The sequence below is a fragment of the Nerophis lumbriciformis genome, linkage group LG21 (assembly GCF_033978685.3).
Source record: "Nerophis lumbriciformis linkage group LG21, RoL_Nlum_v2.1, whole genome shotgun sequence".
Lineage (NCBI taxonomy): Eukaryota > Metazoa > Chordata > Actinopteri > Syngnathiformes > Syngnathidae > Nerophis > Nerophis lumbriciformis.
The window spans coordinates 12,971,999-12,989,718 of record NC_084568.2 but is presented as its reverse complement, the minus strand read 5'-3'; the positions used below and the strand labels follow the sequence as shown (position 1 = coordinate 12,989,718).

At 39.4% G+C, this 17,720-nt stretch overlaps 2 protein-coding genes across 4 annotated transcripts in view; one reads left to right on the top strand and one right to left on the bottom strand.

Annotated features, from left to right (window-relative positions):
- Window positions 1-3,238, bottom strand: part of LOC133621111 (uncharacterized) — a 5,321-nt gene extending 2,083 nt beyond the window's left edge. The window contains exons 1-3 of the mRNA XM_061982975.1: window positions 3,141-3,238; window positions 2,729-3,076; window positions 49-315 (exon numbers count right to left, since the gene is read on the bottom strand). Coding sequence (XP_061838959.1) covers window positions 49-315; window positions 2,729-3,076; window positions 3,141-3,186 — 661 coding nt within the window. The 5' untranslated portion in view covers window positions 3,187-3,238. The remainder of the gene's footprint in view (window positions 1-48; window positions 316-2,728; window positions 3,077-3,140) is intronic.
- On the top strand, window positions 257-17,720 carry syt11b (synaptotagmin XIb). 3 transcript variants are annotated; one of them, XR_009817606.2, is made up of 7 exons: window positions 257-2,649; window positions 2,762-3,225; window positions 5,523-5,781; window positions 8,978-9,891; window positions 14,372-14,492; window positions 14,563-15,208; window positions 15,299-17,720. XR_009817606.2 is itself a non-coding variant. In XM_061982972.2 (6 exons), exons 3-6 carry the CDS (start codon window positions 5,748-5,750, stop codon window positions 14,871-14,873), a joined length of 1,380 nt encoding a protein of 459 aa, XP_061838956.1. In that variant the 5' UTR covers window positions 257-2,649; window positions 2,762-3,225; window positions 5,523-5,747; the 3' UTR covers window positions 14,874-17,720. The 3 variants fall into 3 exon arrangements, 2 of the variants coding, with proteins under 2 accessions (XP_061838956.1, XP_061838957.1); XM_061982972.2 differs by having other exon boundaries at window positions 14,563-17,720; XM_061982973.2 differs by lacking the exon at window positions 257-2,649 and having other exon boundaries at window positions 2,738-3,225; window positions 14,563-17,720.

Genomic DNA, 17,720 nt, shown 5'->3' with positions numbered 1-17,720 from the left:
GTGACGTTCCAAAGTGAGAATGACGAGCAAAATCAGGAAATAATTTACCGGCTTTACGCGCTTCCGCGTTCAAACTGAAGGGCAGCGATGTTGTCCCGGTGTCCCTGGCCAGTGCGCACGTGTAGTTGCCGGACTCGCCCGTGGTCAGCGGGCCCAGCTGCAGGGTGGGGCCAGATTCTACGAGGGCGTGGCCGTCTCGGAACCAGCGAACCTCCAGCTGTTGGAAGGAGCAGCGGCAAGCGCAGCTCAAAATCACCCTGTCGCCCTCAGTCACCCTGGGTGGGGCGATGCTTAACACCACCATCCGAGCGTCATCTATTGGAGCGCAGACGACATGGGGTTTGACTCGGACACTTGTTACCGTGGAAACACCATCAGCAGCGAGCATGCTAATCGTACCCATGCTAATTGTGTCTATGCTAACTGAATTGATGATAAGTGTGCCTATGGTAACTGTAGTGATGCTAATTGTGTCTATGCTAACCGTACTGATGCTAATTGTGTCTATGCTAACAGTATGGATGCTAATTGGGACTATGCTAACCATACTTATGCTAATTTTGTGCTATGCTAACCGTACTGATGCTAAGTGTGGCTATGCTAGCCGTACTGATGCTAAGTGTGTCTATGTTAACAGACATGATGCTAAGTGGGCCTATGCTAACCATATGAATGCTAAAGTGCTAAATCTGCCTATAATAATATTAACAATAATGGATTAGATTTATATAGCGCTTTTTCTATCGACTATGCTAATCGTACTGATGCTAATTGTGACATGCTAACCGTACTAATGCTAAGTGTGCCTATGCTAAAATTGCTAATGCTAGGAATGCCTGTTCTAACCATACTAATGCTAAATGTATCTTTGCTAACAGTATTAATGCTAAGTGTGCCTATGCTAGCAGTATTAATGCTAACTAACCATACTAATGCTAAGTATGTCTATGCTAATTGTATTAATGTTAAGTGTGCCCATGCTATCTGTACTGATGCTAAGAGTGCCCATGCTAACCATACTGATGCTAAGTGTGCTTATGCTAAATGTACTGATGCTATGTGTGTTGATACTAATCGTAAACTTAATTGTCCTAATGCTAACTGTACTGATGCTAAGCGTGCTTATGCTAACCACATTGATGCTAAATGCACCTATGCCAACGGTAATAATATTATGTATGCCTATGCTAACCGCACTGATGTTAATGTGCTTAGTGTGCCTATGTTAACTGTACTGATGCTAAATGTGCTAAGTGTGCCTATGCTAACCGTACTAATGCTAAATTTGCTAAGTGTTCCTATGCTAACTGTACTGATGCTAAATGTGCTATTTGTGCCTAAGCTAACTGTACTGAAGCTAAGTGTGCCCATACTAATCGTACTAATGCTAAATGTGCTAAGTGTCCCAATGCTATCTGTACTGATGCAAAGTGTGCCTATGCTCACCGTACTAATGCTAAGTGTGCCTATGATAACTGTACTAATGCTAAGTGTGCCTATGCTAACTGTACTGATGCTAAGTGTGCCTATGCTAACTGTGCTGATGCCTAGTGTACCTATGCTAACCCGTACCGATGCTAAGTGTGTCTATGCTAATTGTATTAATGTTAAGTGTGCCCATGCTATCTGTACTGATGCTAAGTGTGCCTATGCTAACCATGCTGATGCTAAGTGTGCTTATGCTAACTGTACTGATGCTAAGTGTGCCGATACTAATCGTAACCTTAAGTGTCCTAATGCTAACTGCACTGATGCTAAGCGTGCCTATGCTAACCACATTGATGCTAAATGCACCTATGCCGACGGTAATAATGTTAGGTATGGCTATGCTAACTGTGCCTATGCTAACCGTACTAATGCAAATGTGCTAAGTGTGCCTAAGCTAACTGAACTGAAGCTAAGTGTCCCCATACTAATCATACTAATGCTAAATGTGCTAAGTGTCCCAATGCTATATGTACTGATGCAAAGTGTGCCTATGCTAACCGTACTAATGCTAAATGTGCTAAGTGTCCCAATGCTATCTGTACTGATGCAAAGTGTGCCTATGCTAACCGTACTTAATGCTAAGTGTGCCTATGATAACTGTACTAATGCTAAGTGTGTCTATGCTAACTGTACTGATGCTAAATGTGCTAAGTGTACCTATGCTAACTGTACTGATGCCAAGTGTACCTATGCTAACCATACTAATGGTAAATGTGCTAAGTGTACCTATAATAACCCGTACTGATGCTAAGTGTGGCTATGCTAACTATACCAATGCTAAATAGACTAAGTGTGCCTATTCTAACTGTAGTAATGCTAAGTGTGCCTATGCTAACCATACTAATGCTAAACGTGCTTAGTGTGCATATACTAACTGCACTGATGCTAAGCGTGCCTATGCTAACTGTCATCCATCCATTCATTTTCTACCGCTTGTCCCTCTCGAGGTCGCGGGGGGTGCTGGAGCCTATCTCAGCTGCTTTCGGGCGGAAGACTGGGTACATCCTGGACAAGTCACCACCTCATCGCAGGGCCAACACAGATAGACAGACAACATTCACACTCACATTCACACACTAGGGCCAATTTAGTGTTGCCAATCAGCCTATCCCCAGGTGCATGTCTTTGGAGGTGGGAGGAAGCCGGAGTACCCGTATTCGGGTAAGTGTGGCTATTCTAACTATACCTATGCTAAATAGGCTAAGTGTGCCTATTCTAACTGGACTGAAGTTAACTGTACCGATAACGTTGACCTTTGCCCCCGTGATGCCAGTGAAATGTCCAATGGGATCAGCAGCCTCCATCCGGAAGCGGAGCACCCCGTTGTCCGTTTTCCGGACGTCGTGGATCACGAGCGTGCAGTTTTCCTCCAAGTCTCCCAGGTACTGGTAGCGCGAGCCAGGGCGGGGCCTGGCGCTGTCGTACACGGACGGCGTGGAGCCGTGACAAATGAGGTGGTCAACGCACCACACCGCCCTGACAACCGCCATGAGGGGCGTGAACGTGCAGCCGACGGCGAGCGTGGAGCCTTTGACCGCGCACAGGTCCGACATCTGGTAGCGCACGCGAGCGACCCCCCTCACCGAACCTGCCGACAGGCGACGTCACCATGAGCACGGGGTCACGTGACCCGTCCGAAGTCGGTTACTCACCTGTCAGGAGCAACGCCACAAGCACACTCTGACGCCAGAACGACATCTTGGAGGACAATGGTGGCGACCAAGCAGAAAAGAGGAAGTAAGTGCGTTGGTAAAGAACACTTCCGCCTCTTTCACTTTTTCTTTCCCTCTGCGGTGGAACTAGAGAAGGAACGCGGTCAAGTACCGTGAATAATTTTCATAAAATTTTCATAAAAAAAAAAAGTTTGGATTTCACTTATTGTTAAACTTATCCATTATTATTATTATTATTATGATTATTATTAATGCTCACGGTCACTTGACTGGATAGTGGAGTGGGATGATGTAAGGAGGTCTCACTCTGACGACATTTCCTTATCAACTTGAAACGCATGCACTAAAAAATTAAAACATGCGGGGGACATTTTGATATTTATCATTTTCAAAACCAATACACTTATTGTTTTGTTTTTTTTAAAACATTTACTGATTTTCAAACACATTAAATGACATGCATTGATGTTGAAATATAAAATAAAAATAATAATACATAAAGTAAGAAACCACAGACAGCTGCATTCCTGAATGACCTTAGAGAGACATAGCAACCCACAGGCACACAAAAGACTCATCAACCACCCACATTCCATTTGTGATTCAATCAGGGTGAAAATACAACCCTGTTTTTTTAAAGCCAAATGCAAAATATGCAGTATTTTCCCCACAAAAAAAAACATTTTAACGTGGAATATTTGATGTGAAGTAATTGAAACCTTAAAAATAGGTCAATAAATCATAGTTGTTTTTTTTAATCTACTAAAATTCCCACTCCTAAGTGTTAGAAATACATCATATATTATTTTTACAATTTTCAACACTTAGATCACTAGATCAACTTCAGATCTGTCGATATAGTTTTTTTTTTTTTAAAGTTTATGCTCTTTTTGTGACAAAAAAAAAAACATTTCAACGTGGAATATTTGATGTGAAGTAATTTGAACCTTAAAAATAAGTCAATAAATCATAACATTTATTTTAATTCATTATTATATTTTGAAGAATGACAGTTTTTTAAAAAGTCTACTAAAATTCCCACTCATAAGTGTTAGAAATACATCATATATTATTTTTACAATTTTCAACACTTACATCACTAGATCAACTTCAGATCGGTCGATATAGTTGTTTTTTTAAAGTTTATATTCTTTTTGTGACAAAAACAAACAAATCCTGCATTTTTATGGCGAAAACAAAATATGCAATATTTTCCCCCAAAAAAACATTTCAACATGGAATATTTGATGTGAAGTAATTTGAGACTTAAAAATAAGTCAATAAATCTTAACATTGATTTTAATTCATTATTATATTTTGAACAATGACGGTTTGAAAAAAAAAACTTACATCACTAGATCAACTTCAGATCTGTCAATAGTTGTTTTTTTTTCTTTTATGTTTTATGCTCTTTTTGTGACAAAACACAAAATATACAATATTTTCCCCAAAAAAACATTTCAACATGAATATTTGACGTGATTTAATTGGAGTCTTAAAAATGGATAAATAAATCATAACAGCGAGGCATCAGAGTCTGTGTCCAGGCGGGAGGTCGAGATCCAAAAAGGGGCAGCCAGGGAACCAGAGGGGAATACGGGGAGACGAGACACACGGCGCGTCGTCAGGGAACGGAGGAATGCTGCTGGAACGACACGGGAACACGAGACAAATGAAACACGGAGGAAGAGAAAACACAGAGAGAGAGAGAGCATAGTGCTTGACACGAGTTGGCTTACTGTACGAAACAGGAAACTACGTTCTGGCCCGGAACACAGGTTTGCACTGGCTTAAGAAGCCTAGGGAGCTCATCAGCGACAGGTGTGTAGAGTGCTGATTGATTGCCGATTGAATGCAGCCGCCTGCCGCAGCCGGAGTGACTCGCGCTTGGAAGTGACTGTGCAGGAGTGCGCCCGGGCCGTGACATTTATTCGTCGTTTATAAGTTATCAACATTTTTGTTGTATGCCCTTTTTGTCGAAGAAAACTTTTTATAGGGCAACACACTAATTATGCAATATTTTCCCCAAAAAAACATTTCTAAGTGGAATATTTGACGTGGAGTGTCTTGAAAGGTCAATAATTCATAACAACGTTGACTTTTAATCATTATTATTTTTTGAGCAGAGACAGTTTTAAAGAAAAAAACAGTCAATATTGCAACTTTTTTTTTATCATTACATGTCACCTGTTTGCTCTTTTATCCCACGTTTTTTTTTTTTTGTAATAGTATTTTTAAAATGCCTTTAAAATATTTATTATAGTTTGTACATTCCGTTAACGATTATAGCGCAATCATTTCCGCCCGCGGAGTGACGCCTCGCTCCCAATAAACCACCTCTGTGCTGCCATCACTGCGCAGACTCCCTGCATCTCAGCGCGAGAGCATCAGTCAGACGCCGCCTGGACGACACGCCCGGACCCAAGCCGACGGACCGGACCGGACCAGACCGGATCGATGCAGGCTTCTTGCGCTTCTTGCTGACTCTTGTCGTCGGTGGAGGCTCAGTAAATAAGCAGTGGTTGCTCGCTAACCTTTTACCGCGCCTGGCTTTTCTCGTCTGGACGCTTCCCACCCAGTCACAAAATGGCGGACATGACAGATCTGCGACCCTCCTACGGTAAGAGGCCCGGCGGACGTATGTTGTTTATATCAATATTTCTTGTTTGGGCAGAGCATTTGAGCGAGTTGACGCGTTTCGCTGATGAATTCGTTTCAAACGTCACTCGACAAAACCGAAATACCGAATATTAGCTGCAGTTTTAAGTGGCCAAAGGCGGACAAAATGTCCAAAGATTTGTGTACGGGCGTTCACTACTATCTCTTCGTGGGCCTAGTGGTGATGTCATGTCTGTACCCGGCAGTCCCAGTGCGCCCTTGCATGACGTCATAATCAGTACCCATACATGTGTGTGTGTGTGTGTGTGTTGCCAGGCAGCCAGCTGAGCTCTTTAAACCATTTCCAAAACATGACATCATGTGACTTTGAATGAAGGAAGTTCTTTATTCTGATTGGCTGCAGACAAACTCAGAGGGGTGTATATGTCCATCCATCCATCCATCCATTTTCTACCGCTTGTCCCTTTCGGGGTCGTGAGGGGCGCTGGAGCCCATCTCAGCTGCATTCGGGCAGTAGGCGGGGTACACCCTGGACAAGTCGCCACCTCATCGCAGGGCCAACACAGATAGACATGTGAAATTACTGCCAAAACTCCACAAACAAACACAAATGTTTTTATATTCACTCGCAACGATTCGCAATTTAAAAAAAACGATTTTTTTCAATTGAAAAAAATGATTCGCAAGTGAAATAACAATTTTGTGCAAGTAAAAAAACGATTCACAAATATTAAAGCAATTTTCTTCAATTAAAAAAAGGCAAGTATGAAAACAAGTTTCTTGAATTAAAAAAAATTATTCGCAAGTATCCATCCATCCATCCATTTTCTACCGCTTATTCCCTTCTGGGTCGTGGGGGGCGCTGGAGCCTATCTCAGCTACAATCGGGCGGAAGGCGGTGTACACTCTGGACAAGTCGCCACCTCATCACAGGGCCAACACAGATAGGCAGACAACATTCACACACTAGGGACCATTTAGTGTTGCCAATCAACCTATCCCCAGGTGCATTTTTATTCGCAAGTATCAAAACAATTTTCTTAAATTAAAAAAAACGATTCATATATTTAAAAACTATTTTCTTAAATAATGATTCGCAAATATAAAAACAATTTTCCTAAATAAAAAACGATTTACAAGTATTAAAACAACTTTGTTAAAAAATTTTTTTTGCAAGTATAAAAACTATTTTCTTAAATTAAAAAGACGCTTTGCAAGTATAAAACAATTGTATTATGTTGTAAAACTGTATCCCAAGTAAAAAAAAAAAATTGCAATTAAAAAAAACGATTCGGAAGTATATAAACAATTTTTTTTAAATAAAAAATGATTTGCAAGTATAAAAAAAAAGTTCTTAAAAAATATATTTGCAAGTATTAAAAACAACTTTCTTTAAAAAAAAAAAAAAAAGCTTTGCAAGTATAAAAAAACAATTTCCTTCTGTTGTAAAACTGTACCTCAAGTTTAAAAAAAAAAATAATTCTGCAAGTAAAAAAACGACTTGGAATAAAAATAATTCTGCAAGTGAAAAAACGATTCACTATTAAAAAAAATTCTGCAAGTAAAAAAACGATTCAGGAGTAACTAAACAATTCTTAAGTATAAAAACAATTTTCTTAAATAAAAAATTATTTGCAAGTATAAAAACAATTTTCTTAAATTAAAAAAACGCTTTGCAATTATAAAAACTAATTTCTTCTGTTGTAAAACTGTATCCCAAGTTTAAAAAAAAATTAATTCTGCAAGTAAAAGAAAACGATCCGTAATTAAAAAAAATAAAAAAATTCTGCAAGTAAAAAAACGCTTCGCAATCTAAAAAAATTCTGCAAATAAAAATTCACAACCATTCACAAGTAACAAAACAATTCGCAGGTATAAAAACAATTTTCTTCAATTAAAAAAATGATCTTCTGGTATAAAAACAATTTTCTTAAATAAAAAAAATTATTTGTAAGTTTAAAAACTTTTTTTTTAATGAAAAAAAATATACGCAAATAAAAAAACAACAATTTCCATCCATCCATCCATTTTCTACCGCTTGTCCCAATTTCCTTCAAGTTAAAATTTTTGGCAATGATATTCCACAGAAGAGAGGAGAAACAAGCTCAACCTGTAAGTTAACCTGTACGTTTCCGCTCTCTTCTGTCCACCATTTTATTTCCTGCCCCTCTTCTTCTTTTGTTGTTATTTTTGGCAGAGGGCACCATGCACAAATAACATTGCCTTAAATTGACTCAGCAGCACCACCTGTCGTTTTAGAGTGTGAATTACGGGTGCTCGGAGTGCAAGTGTGTGGATCACGCAGGGTGGAATTTTACTGCCAGCAGTTTTAACTTGTAAGAAAATAGTTTTTATCCTGTACTTGTAAATCATTTATTTAAATGAAGGAAATATTTTTTTAAATTATGTAAATTGTGTCTTTCTTTAATTAAAGAAAAAACATTTTTTTTATCCGCGAATCCTTTTTTTTTTTAATTGTAGAAAGTTGTATTTTTACTTACGAATCATTTTCAAATTGTAGAAAATATTTTTTTCTACCCGAGAATCGTTTTTTTAATTGAAGAAAATAGTTTTTGTACTTGCAAATAGTTGTTTTTATTTGAAGAAAATTGTTTTTTATGTGGAAGGATGTTTTTTGTAGAAAATATATATATTTTTTATAGTTTTTATACTTGTGAATCGTTTTTAAATTGAAGAAACTAGTTTTTTTATTTGCAGAAAATAGTTTTTTATTTTTTGGAGTCGTTTTTTTAAATTTAGGAAAAAAATAGTTTTACTTGCAGAAATTTAGTTTTTATACTTGCGAATCGTTTTTAAATTTACGAAATCCGTTTTTTTACTTCCAGTAAATAGTTTTATACTTGCGAATCGTTTTTAAATTGAATAAATCTGTTTTTTTACTTGCAGAAAATTGTTTTTATACTTGGGCGTCGTTTTTAAATGAAAACAAATTTTTTTACTCGTGAATCGTTTTTATAACCAAAGAAAATTGTTTTTTTTACTTGGGAATCATTGGGGTGAGGAAAAGCATTTTTGTGTTTGTGGAGTTTCAGCAGTAAATTAACTGTGTGTGTGTGCGCATGTATGCATGACAACAAAGAACTTCACAAACAGCGTCCCCTCCAATCCGAACCCCAACCCAAAAGAAAAAAGGCTTTGTCACTGAAGGTATTCTCACTTCCTGTTTTCCTCCGCAGCCATGTCTCCCGTCCTGGCGGGCTTCCTTGGAGCGGGCGTCCTGGTTCTGGTGGTGATCGTGGTGATCCTGCTGTGGTCCTTCTGCCAGCGTCGTTACCTGCACACGTCGGGGCGCTACAAGCTGCACGGCGACCGCTACTGCGACGCTGAGGACCCGCCTTACAAGTTCATCCACATGCTGAAGGGCATCAGCATTTACCCAGAGTCCCTCAGCAGCAGCAAGAGGATTGTGCGCAGCGCCAGGCGTACCGAGCGGGACGGAGAGCGAGGGTGCACGTCGGCCGGCGGGAGGGGCCTGGTGCTGGTGGACGCGGAGAACAACATCCTGGATGTCCCGGGTCAGCTGCAGATGAGTCACCTGGTGGCCCCCGCCGGACCGGGCCACGCCCACGCAGAGCGAGCGTTACCCGTCCGCGCCGACTACTGCTGCCTGGACAGCAGCTCGGCCAGCAGCAGCCAGACCAGCAGCAAGACCGCCTCGCCTTTCACCCCCGCCTCCTCCGAGCCCGAGCCAGAGGCCAGCCTGGGCGCCGTCAGCCTCACTGTGGACTACAACTTCCCTAAGAAGGCGCTGGTCGTCACCATCGTCGGGGCCCGGGGCCTCCCCGCCATGGACGAGCAAGCCGGCAGCTCCGACCCGTATGTGAAGATGACCATCCTGCCGGAGAAAAAGCACCGCGTCAAGACCCGCGTGCTGAGGAAGACTCTGGACCCGCTCTTCGATGAGACCTTCACCTTCTACGGCGTGGCCTACAGCTCGCTGCCTGAGCTCACGCTGCACTTCCTGGTCCTCAGTTTTGATCGCTTCGCTCGCGACGATGTCATCGGGGAGGCGGTGGTGCCGTTGAAGGGTGTGGACCCGAGTACGGGCCGAGTGCACCTGAGCCAGCAAATCACCAAGAGGAACATGCAGGTGAGGAGGGGCGGGGCTCATTCCTACTCTTGCACAAGCATGGTCTTCTTTTATGTTGCGCACGATGCTAATATGGCTAATGCTATGACAGCTGACTCTGTGTTGTCATGACAACTGATGCTGCCAACCTTCCAAATCAATTACTTTAGTCTAGATTTGGGCCATGTGATGAGGTGCTGACTTGTCCAGGGTGTACACCGCCTTCCGCCCGAATGCAACTGAGATAGGCTCCAGCACCCCACGCGACCCCAAAAAGGGACAAGCGGTAGAAAATGGATGGATGGATGGATAGATGGATAGTCTAGATTTGTTTGTTTATTAAACTCCACGTTAGCTGCTGCAATAGACAAGGCAGCTAACGTCTGCATTATTAATATTGACATCATATTTAAAGGGGCTGTTTGCAACCTTTATGATGCCTGTAAGCATTAAATCCCGCCCACTTCCTGCTTTTAGCACAACATCCTGACATAAACCATGCCTGCTCTGCTAATTATAGCAAAGTTGAGCGACTAACGTTAACAATCATATAATGTATATTCTATGATAACAACATGACTGAAAATGAGCACACAGCCAACATTTTAAAGGAATGGAACTCTGTAAATGTCTTGGAGCGGCCCAGCCAGAGCCTAGACTTGAATTCCATTGAACATCTCTGGGGAGATCTGAAAATGGCTTCCCATTCAACCTGATGGGGCTTGAGAGGTGCTGCAACGAGGAAAGGGAGAAACTGCCCAAAGATAGGTGTGCCAAGCTTCTGGCATCTTATTCAAAAATATTTGAGGCTGTAATTTCTGCCAAAGGTGCATCAACAAAGTATTGCACAAACGCTCTGAATACTTATGTACATGTGATTTCTTACACTTTTAATTTTAATTTAAAAAAAACAACTAAAAATGAATTTATTCCATTCTCGAATAAGGCGGTGACATAACAAAATGTGGGGGGGAAATGAAGCCCTGTGAATATTTACATATTTAATATGCGATTTTCATATCATAATTAATGTTGTGCCACATTTGAATCATATTTAATGTGCAATATTTACATTATATTTAATGTTGTGTCATATTTACATCATATTTATTGTGCGATATTCACATTATATTTAATGTTGTGCCATATTTACATCATATTTATTGTGCGATATTCACATTACCGGTATATTTACTGTTGTGCCATATTTACATCATATTTATTGTGCTATATTTACATTATATTTAATGTTGTACCATATTTACATTCTTTTTATTGTGCGATATTCAAATTATATTTAATGTTGTGCCATATTTACATATTTAATATGCAATTTTTGCATCATATTGTATGTGCAATATTTCCATCATATTTATTGTGCGATATTTACATTAATGTTGTGCCATATTTTCATAATTTATTGTGCGATATTCACATTATATTTAATATTGTGCCATATTTACATTATATTTATTGTGTGATATTCACATTATATTTAATGTTGTGCCAAATTTACATCATATTTATTGTGCTATATTCACATTAGATTTAATGTTGTGCCATGTTTACATCATATTTATTGTGCCATATTCACATTATATTTAATGTTGTGCCATATTTACATCATATTTATTGTACGATTTTTACATTTACGCATCATAATAATCCCCTCTCGCATCATAATAATCCTCTCAATTCCCTCCAAAAACGGATTAACTGGCTGGAATATAAATACAATATAACATACATACATACATACATAAACATGGATGCATATGCAAAAGTGCAATATATTTATCTGTACAGTAATCTATTTATTTATCTATTTATATGCACCTTTTTGCTCTTTTATCCTGCACTACAACAAGCTAATGCAACAAAATTTCATTCTTATCTGTACTGTAATGTTCAAGTTTGAATAACAATAAAAGGAAGTCTAAGTGTAATTATATTTAATGTTGTGCCATATTTACATCATATTTATTGTGCGATATTAACATTATATGTAATGTTGTGCCATATTTACATATTTAATGTGCAATATTCAAATTATATTTATTGTAGTGCCAAATTTACATCATATTTACTGTGCGATATTCACATTATATTTAATGTTGCGCCAAATTTACATCATATTTATTGTGCAATATTCACATTATATTTAATGATGTGCCATATTTACATTATATTTAATGTGCAATATTCACATTATATTTATTGTGCGATATTCACATATTTATTGTTGTGCCTAGGATTGCAAAGGGGTGGAAAGTGTCCGGTAAATTCCTGGAAACTTTCTGGATATTTACCACGGGAAGTTAAGTTCGGGAAGTTTGGAAATTTTGACCATTTTTTGATTATTCAAAGTTGGACACCGTCCATGTTATTCTGCAGAATAAGATGAGAAGCTTGTAAAACAGTAATGCAATGCCACACACAGATATAAATAGTCAGCTAAACAATTGGAGTAGTCTTTAAAAATATTTTACTGATGGACAAATGAATAGAAATAGGCTAGATGAATAAACGAACACTCAAGCAGATCAGCATGCTAAATCAAACTATAACCTACCGGTACATTCTTGTATGACAACAGAATGGCTAGCAGAACAGAAGGCAGAGGAAACTACACGTTTTGATTTAGTATTTGCTAATTGAACTTTACAGATCACAAAAAAGGTAAATTCGGATCGCTAATGTTGTTAGCATAAATGAATGGGATTTAACATAGAGAAAATTAACATCACGGCTAACAGAGAAATATTTTCGGTTCATTATGAGACTGGTGGTACATAAACCTAGCTAGCTAGAGATATTGGCCCCAAAATCATTTAACAAGTACAGGAACAGCTAGCTGGCTTGAGTGGAAGTGTGCTGGAGTAGTCTACAGTCATACAGTAACAAGCAATTACACCCCTATTAAACTTAAATACCATAGATCAAATATATTTGCCCCACTAATATCATCAAAACTTACCTGACTGGATGAAGTCCTTGGGCTCAAATACTAGTGTGGCCTCAATAGCCCTGCTGTAGTGTGTAGCATGCTTGGAATGATCTGTGCATGTGATGGAAGAATGCACTGCACATGTGATGGAGGAATGCACAATGAAGGGTTGAAATTCAACTGAATTTGCATTAAATCAGGTTGTTTTAGCTATTAATCATGTTGCGAGATCTAGCATGTTGCATTCAATGTTTATTCCCGTTAATTCCCATATATTCCCGTTAATTTCCATGGAAAGTTTCCAACTTTGAATATTCCCGGAATTTTGCAACCCTAATTGTGCCATATTTACATATTTAACATACGATATTCACATTGTATTTAATGTTGTGCCATATTTCCATCATATTTATTTGTGCGATATTTACATAATATTTAATGTTGTGACATATTTCCATCATATTTATTTGTGCGATATTTACATATTTAATGTTGTGCCATATTTCCATCATATTTATTGTGCGATATTCACATTATTATTAATGTTGTGCCATATGTACATCATATTTAATATGCGATATTCACATTATATTTAATGTTGTGCCATATTTACATCATATTTATTTGTGCGATATTCACATCATACTTATTGTTGAGCCAAATTTACATCATATTTATTGTGCGATATTTACATGATATATTTAATGTTGTCATATTCTCATCATATTTAATGTTGTGTCATATTCTCATATTTAATGTTGTTATATTTACGTCATATTTAATGTTGTTATATTGACATCATATTTAATGCCGTGGTATATTCACATTATATTTAATGCCGTGGTATATTCACATCATATTTAATGTTGTGGTATATTTACATATTTAATATACAATATTCACATATTTAATGTTCTGCCATATTTACATTGTATTTATTTGTGCAATATTTACATATTTAATGTTGTGCCATATTTACATCATATTTATTGTGCGATATTCACATTATATTTAATGTTGTGCCATATTTACATCATATTTATTGTGCGATATTCACATATTTAATGTTGTGCCAAATTTAAATCATATTTATCATGCGATATTCACATTATATTTAATGTTAAATGATTAATGTTGTGCCATATTTACATTATATTTACTGTGCGTATTCACATTATACTTAATGTTGTGCCATATTAACATATTAATGTGCGATATTCACATTATATTTAATGTTGTGCCATATTTACGTCATATTTATTGTTGTGCCATATTGACATTATATTAAATGTTGTCATATTCTCATATTTAATGTTATATTTACATCATATTTAATGTTATCTTTACATCATATTTAATGTTGTTATATTGACATTATATTTAATGTTGTGTTGTATTCACATCATATTTAATGTTGTGGTATATTTACATCATATTTAATGTTGTTATATTTACATCATATTTATTGTGCTGTGTATACATTATTCTTGCAGTGACATATTACATAATTAGGACAAGGAGTGGCATATTTTAATGTTTCTTTTTTGCCATCAGTGCGAAAGCCGTGGCGAGCTGCAGGCGTCGTTGTCGTACCAGCCGGTGTCTCACCGTCTCAGCGTGGTGGTCCTGAAGGCTCGACACCTGCCCAAGATGGACATAGCCGGCCTGTCTGCCAGTGAGTGTCACGTGTCTCAGCGCTGGCCGGTTTAGCATCTGAGTCTTGAACGCCCCGCTTGTGTCCACAGACCCCTACGTGAAAGTCAACGTCTTCTACGGCCGCAAGCGCATCGCTAAGAAGAAGACCCACGTGAAGAAGTGCACGCTGAACCCGGTCTTCAACGAGTCCTTCATCTACGACATCCCACCCGAGCTGCTGCCAGAGATCTCGGTGGAGTTCCTGGTGGTCGACTTCGACCGCACTGCCAAGAACGAAGTCCTCGGCCGCCTGGTGCTCGGCCTCCAAAGCCCCGCCCCTACCGGCTCCTCCCACTGGCGGGAAGTCTGCGAGAACCCGCGTCGGCAGATCTCCAAATGGCACACCCTGAGCGAGTACTGAGGACCACGCTGGGACTGGACCAGCGAAGACTCCTGGAACTAGACTAATACAATGTACAGCACACACACACACACACACACGCACACACACACACACACAATGTGATGCTAGTTATTAAACACTACTATTATCGTCAACATGTGCATCTGCTAAGAAAATGCTGAGCTTTTGAAAAAGAATAACGACGTTTGTGACGTCTCGCCTCTTGTGTGTGTAAAGCTAAGTATAAGACCCCCACCCCATCCCCTCTCCCCGTGGTTGTCACGGAGACTGCATGTGTTTGTGAAGAACTAAACGAACTAAGAAGCTTCCGTCATGCTGTGGTGGTCTCAAAGGTGAGTTAGCGTACAGGTAACCCGCGCGTGTGTTTTTTTTTGCAGCATGAATGTTTGATTTGTTTTTTGTTACTTTGTGTCGCTACCAAGATCTTCTGGAGGCCCCCTGTGTCCACTCCCCGCCCTCCTGTCAGTCGCCAGGGCGTGTTGAGCCTGGCTGTCCATCAAAGCAACAACGCTAGTAAGAATGCTAAGCTAACCACATGGTCACAGTCGGTGCGAGCGACCCACATTGCAAGGTACCCCACGGCAAAGCTCTCGACCTCATATGAAATGGGACTTTATTGTCATTGCACTTGAAAAGGGCAACGGACTTATTGACAAATCCGCCCAAGATCAGACGTACAGTTGCAGGGTCAACAGAACGGGAAGGCTGACTGATAGGAAAGTCCCAAACTAAACTCCTATGAGAGGGGGGGTTGCTCAGTTTGAGACCATAAAAAAACCTCAAGCAAAGCACATGCACGTATAGAATTTCTAGCGTCTTTGCTGCTCTGTCCTCTGGGGGGAGTCTCGTCACAACGACCTTACCATGTCGTTCCAGCCAGGGAAAACAATCCAGTTTAAAATGTTTGCGTTTGAACGAGCGAAAACAAATTCAAGTTTTCCTCGCCCTTATCTTAATCATAACTTCGCCTTGCAGACTAGACAGCTTTTCCAAGATGTTATCCAGTTTGCAATTTCGCCCAGAAACCACAAAAGTCTGAGTGCTTACAGCTCTGCTGGATTTTGAATTGGTCAATACACCAGAGCAACGCTTACTCCAATCAGCAGATGTCCTGTTGTCATGATTCCAAATAGGTAGATGTCTTTAACGTCCTCGACTAGAAGGCCCCGTTTACACTGCACACCAAATCTGATTTTTTTTTTTGCCCTCAAGTGACACCAATTTTTCGCCAGTCTAAACGCTCCAAAGTGCTTCAGATCTGATCTTTTCGCTTCAGATTCAGTCCACGTAAGGAGATAGTCCAAATCCAGTTGGAATCCAATCTTTTCAAATGTGACTTGGCGACTTTCACGTCATCTTTGGGCGAACTGCATCATATTTTTTTCGGCGGCCAAATATTAAATAACGAATGATAGGCTATATTTAATATAATATATACTTTAATTTCAATGAAAAAGCGATTGTTGAAGGGCCGGAATTGATGTGTGCGCTGTCCCGTATTTGCTTACATGCGTAAGTTGTTTACGTAAGGGAGTTGAAAAATTAAGCTAACGTAGATCCACGCTGATGTCTGTGCCTCCATTACTTAACAACCATAAAGAGATTAGAACCCTCCCAAATATATTACACTATATGTATGTGTGTGTATGTATATATATATATATATATATATATATATATATATATATATCAATTCATACATGATATTACTTTGATTTATTTTCACGTAAATACCATTCCTTTTTAAGGTGTGGCGACTTTTATTTTATTTTGTAGTAGTGACTTCTTTGTTCATTTACGAAATCTGGTCAACTTCCTATTAGAGATGTCCGATAATATCGGGCTGCCGATAAATGCTTCAAAATGTAATATCGGAAATTATCGGTTTCAAAAAGTAAAATGTATGACTTTTTAAAACGCCGCTGTACGGAGTGGTACACGGATGTAGGAAGAAGTACAGAGCGCCAATAAACCTTAAAGGCACTGCCTTTGCGTGCCGGCCCAATCACATAATATCTACGGCTATTCACACACACAAGTGAATGCAATGCATACTTGATCAACAGCCATACAGGTCACACTGAGGGTGGCCGTATAAACAGCTTTGACACTGTTACAAATATGCGCCACACTGTGAACCCACACCAAAGAAGAATGACAAACACATTTCGGGAGAACATCCGCACCATAACACAACATAAACACAACAGAACACATACCCAGAACCCCTTGCAGCACTAACTCTTCCGGGACGCTACAATATACACCCCCCGCGATATTTCTTTGTTTACATCTTTCTGCCATGATGATGATGTCATTGTTTATTGTTAAGTCACAACCTCAGTCAACATACTTTCTTGATATCCTGCCAGCTGGTGGCGCTGTTGTCCCCAGAAAAGCACACATGGTGTCGATCCGGTGCGCTCGTGAACATGTACACGTGTCCAACCTTGGTCTACCGGTTTTTAACATCAACTTTTTTTTACTTAAATTCCAACATTTTGCTCTTTATTACCATTTTTTTTGTAATGATATTTTGAGGGCCCTTAAGTACCCGTGAGCTGCAAATTGGAGAGCTGCAGTTTGGACACCCCTGCCACAATGTAACATTTTGAAAGTCATGTGACCTGACCTTGCATCGCTCGTAGCTAACAGGAAGTAGCCGACATCGCAGTGTCCACCGGACAGACCCCTAAAGCTCCTCCCATCAATCTGTGGCGTGAACGAGGCGTCACGGAGACTGTAGATTTTGTACAGACTTCCTGTTTGATGAACGTTATCCCTGCTGTAGACCTGAATGATGCTAACCTTCCTTTGACGTGCAAATAAAAGAAGTTAGCCTGA

Coding starts and splice junctions, on each gene's coding strand:
- syt11b (XM_061982972.2), top strand. CDS start 5,748: ATGGCGGACATGACAGATCTGCGACCCTCCTACG. Junction 5,782..8,977: donor AGATCTGCGACCCTCCTACG/GTAAGAGGCCCG, acceptor TTTCCTCCGCAG/CCATGTCTCCCGTCCTGGCG. Junction 9,892..14,371: donor TCACCAAGAGGAACATGCAG/GTGAGGAGGGGC, acceptor TTTTGCCATCAG/TGCGAAAGCCGTGGCGAGCT.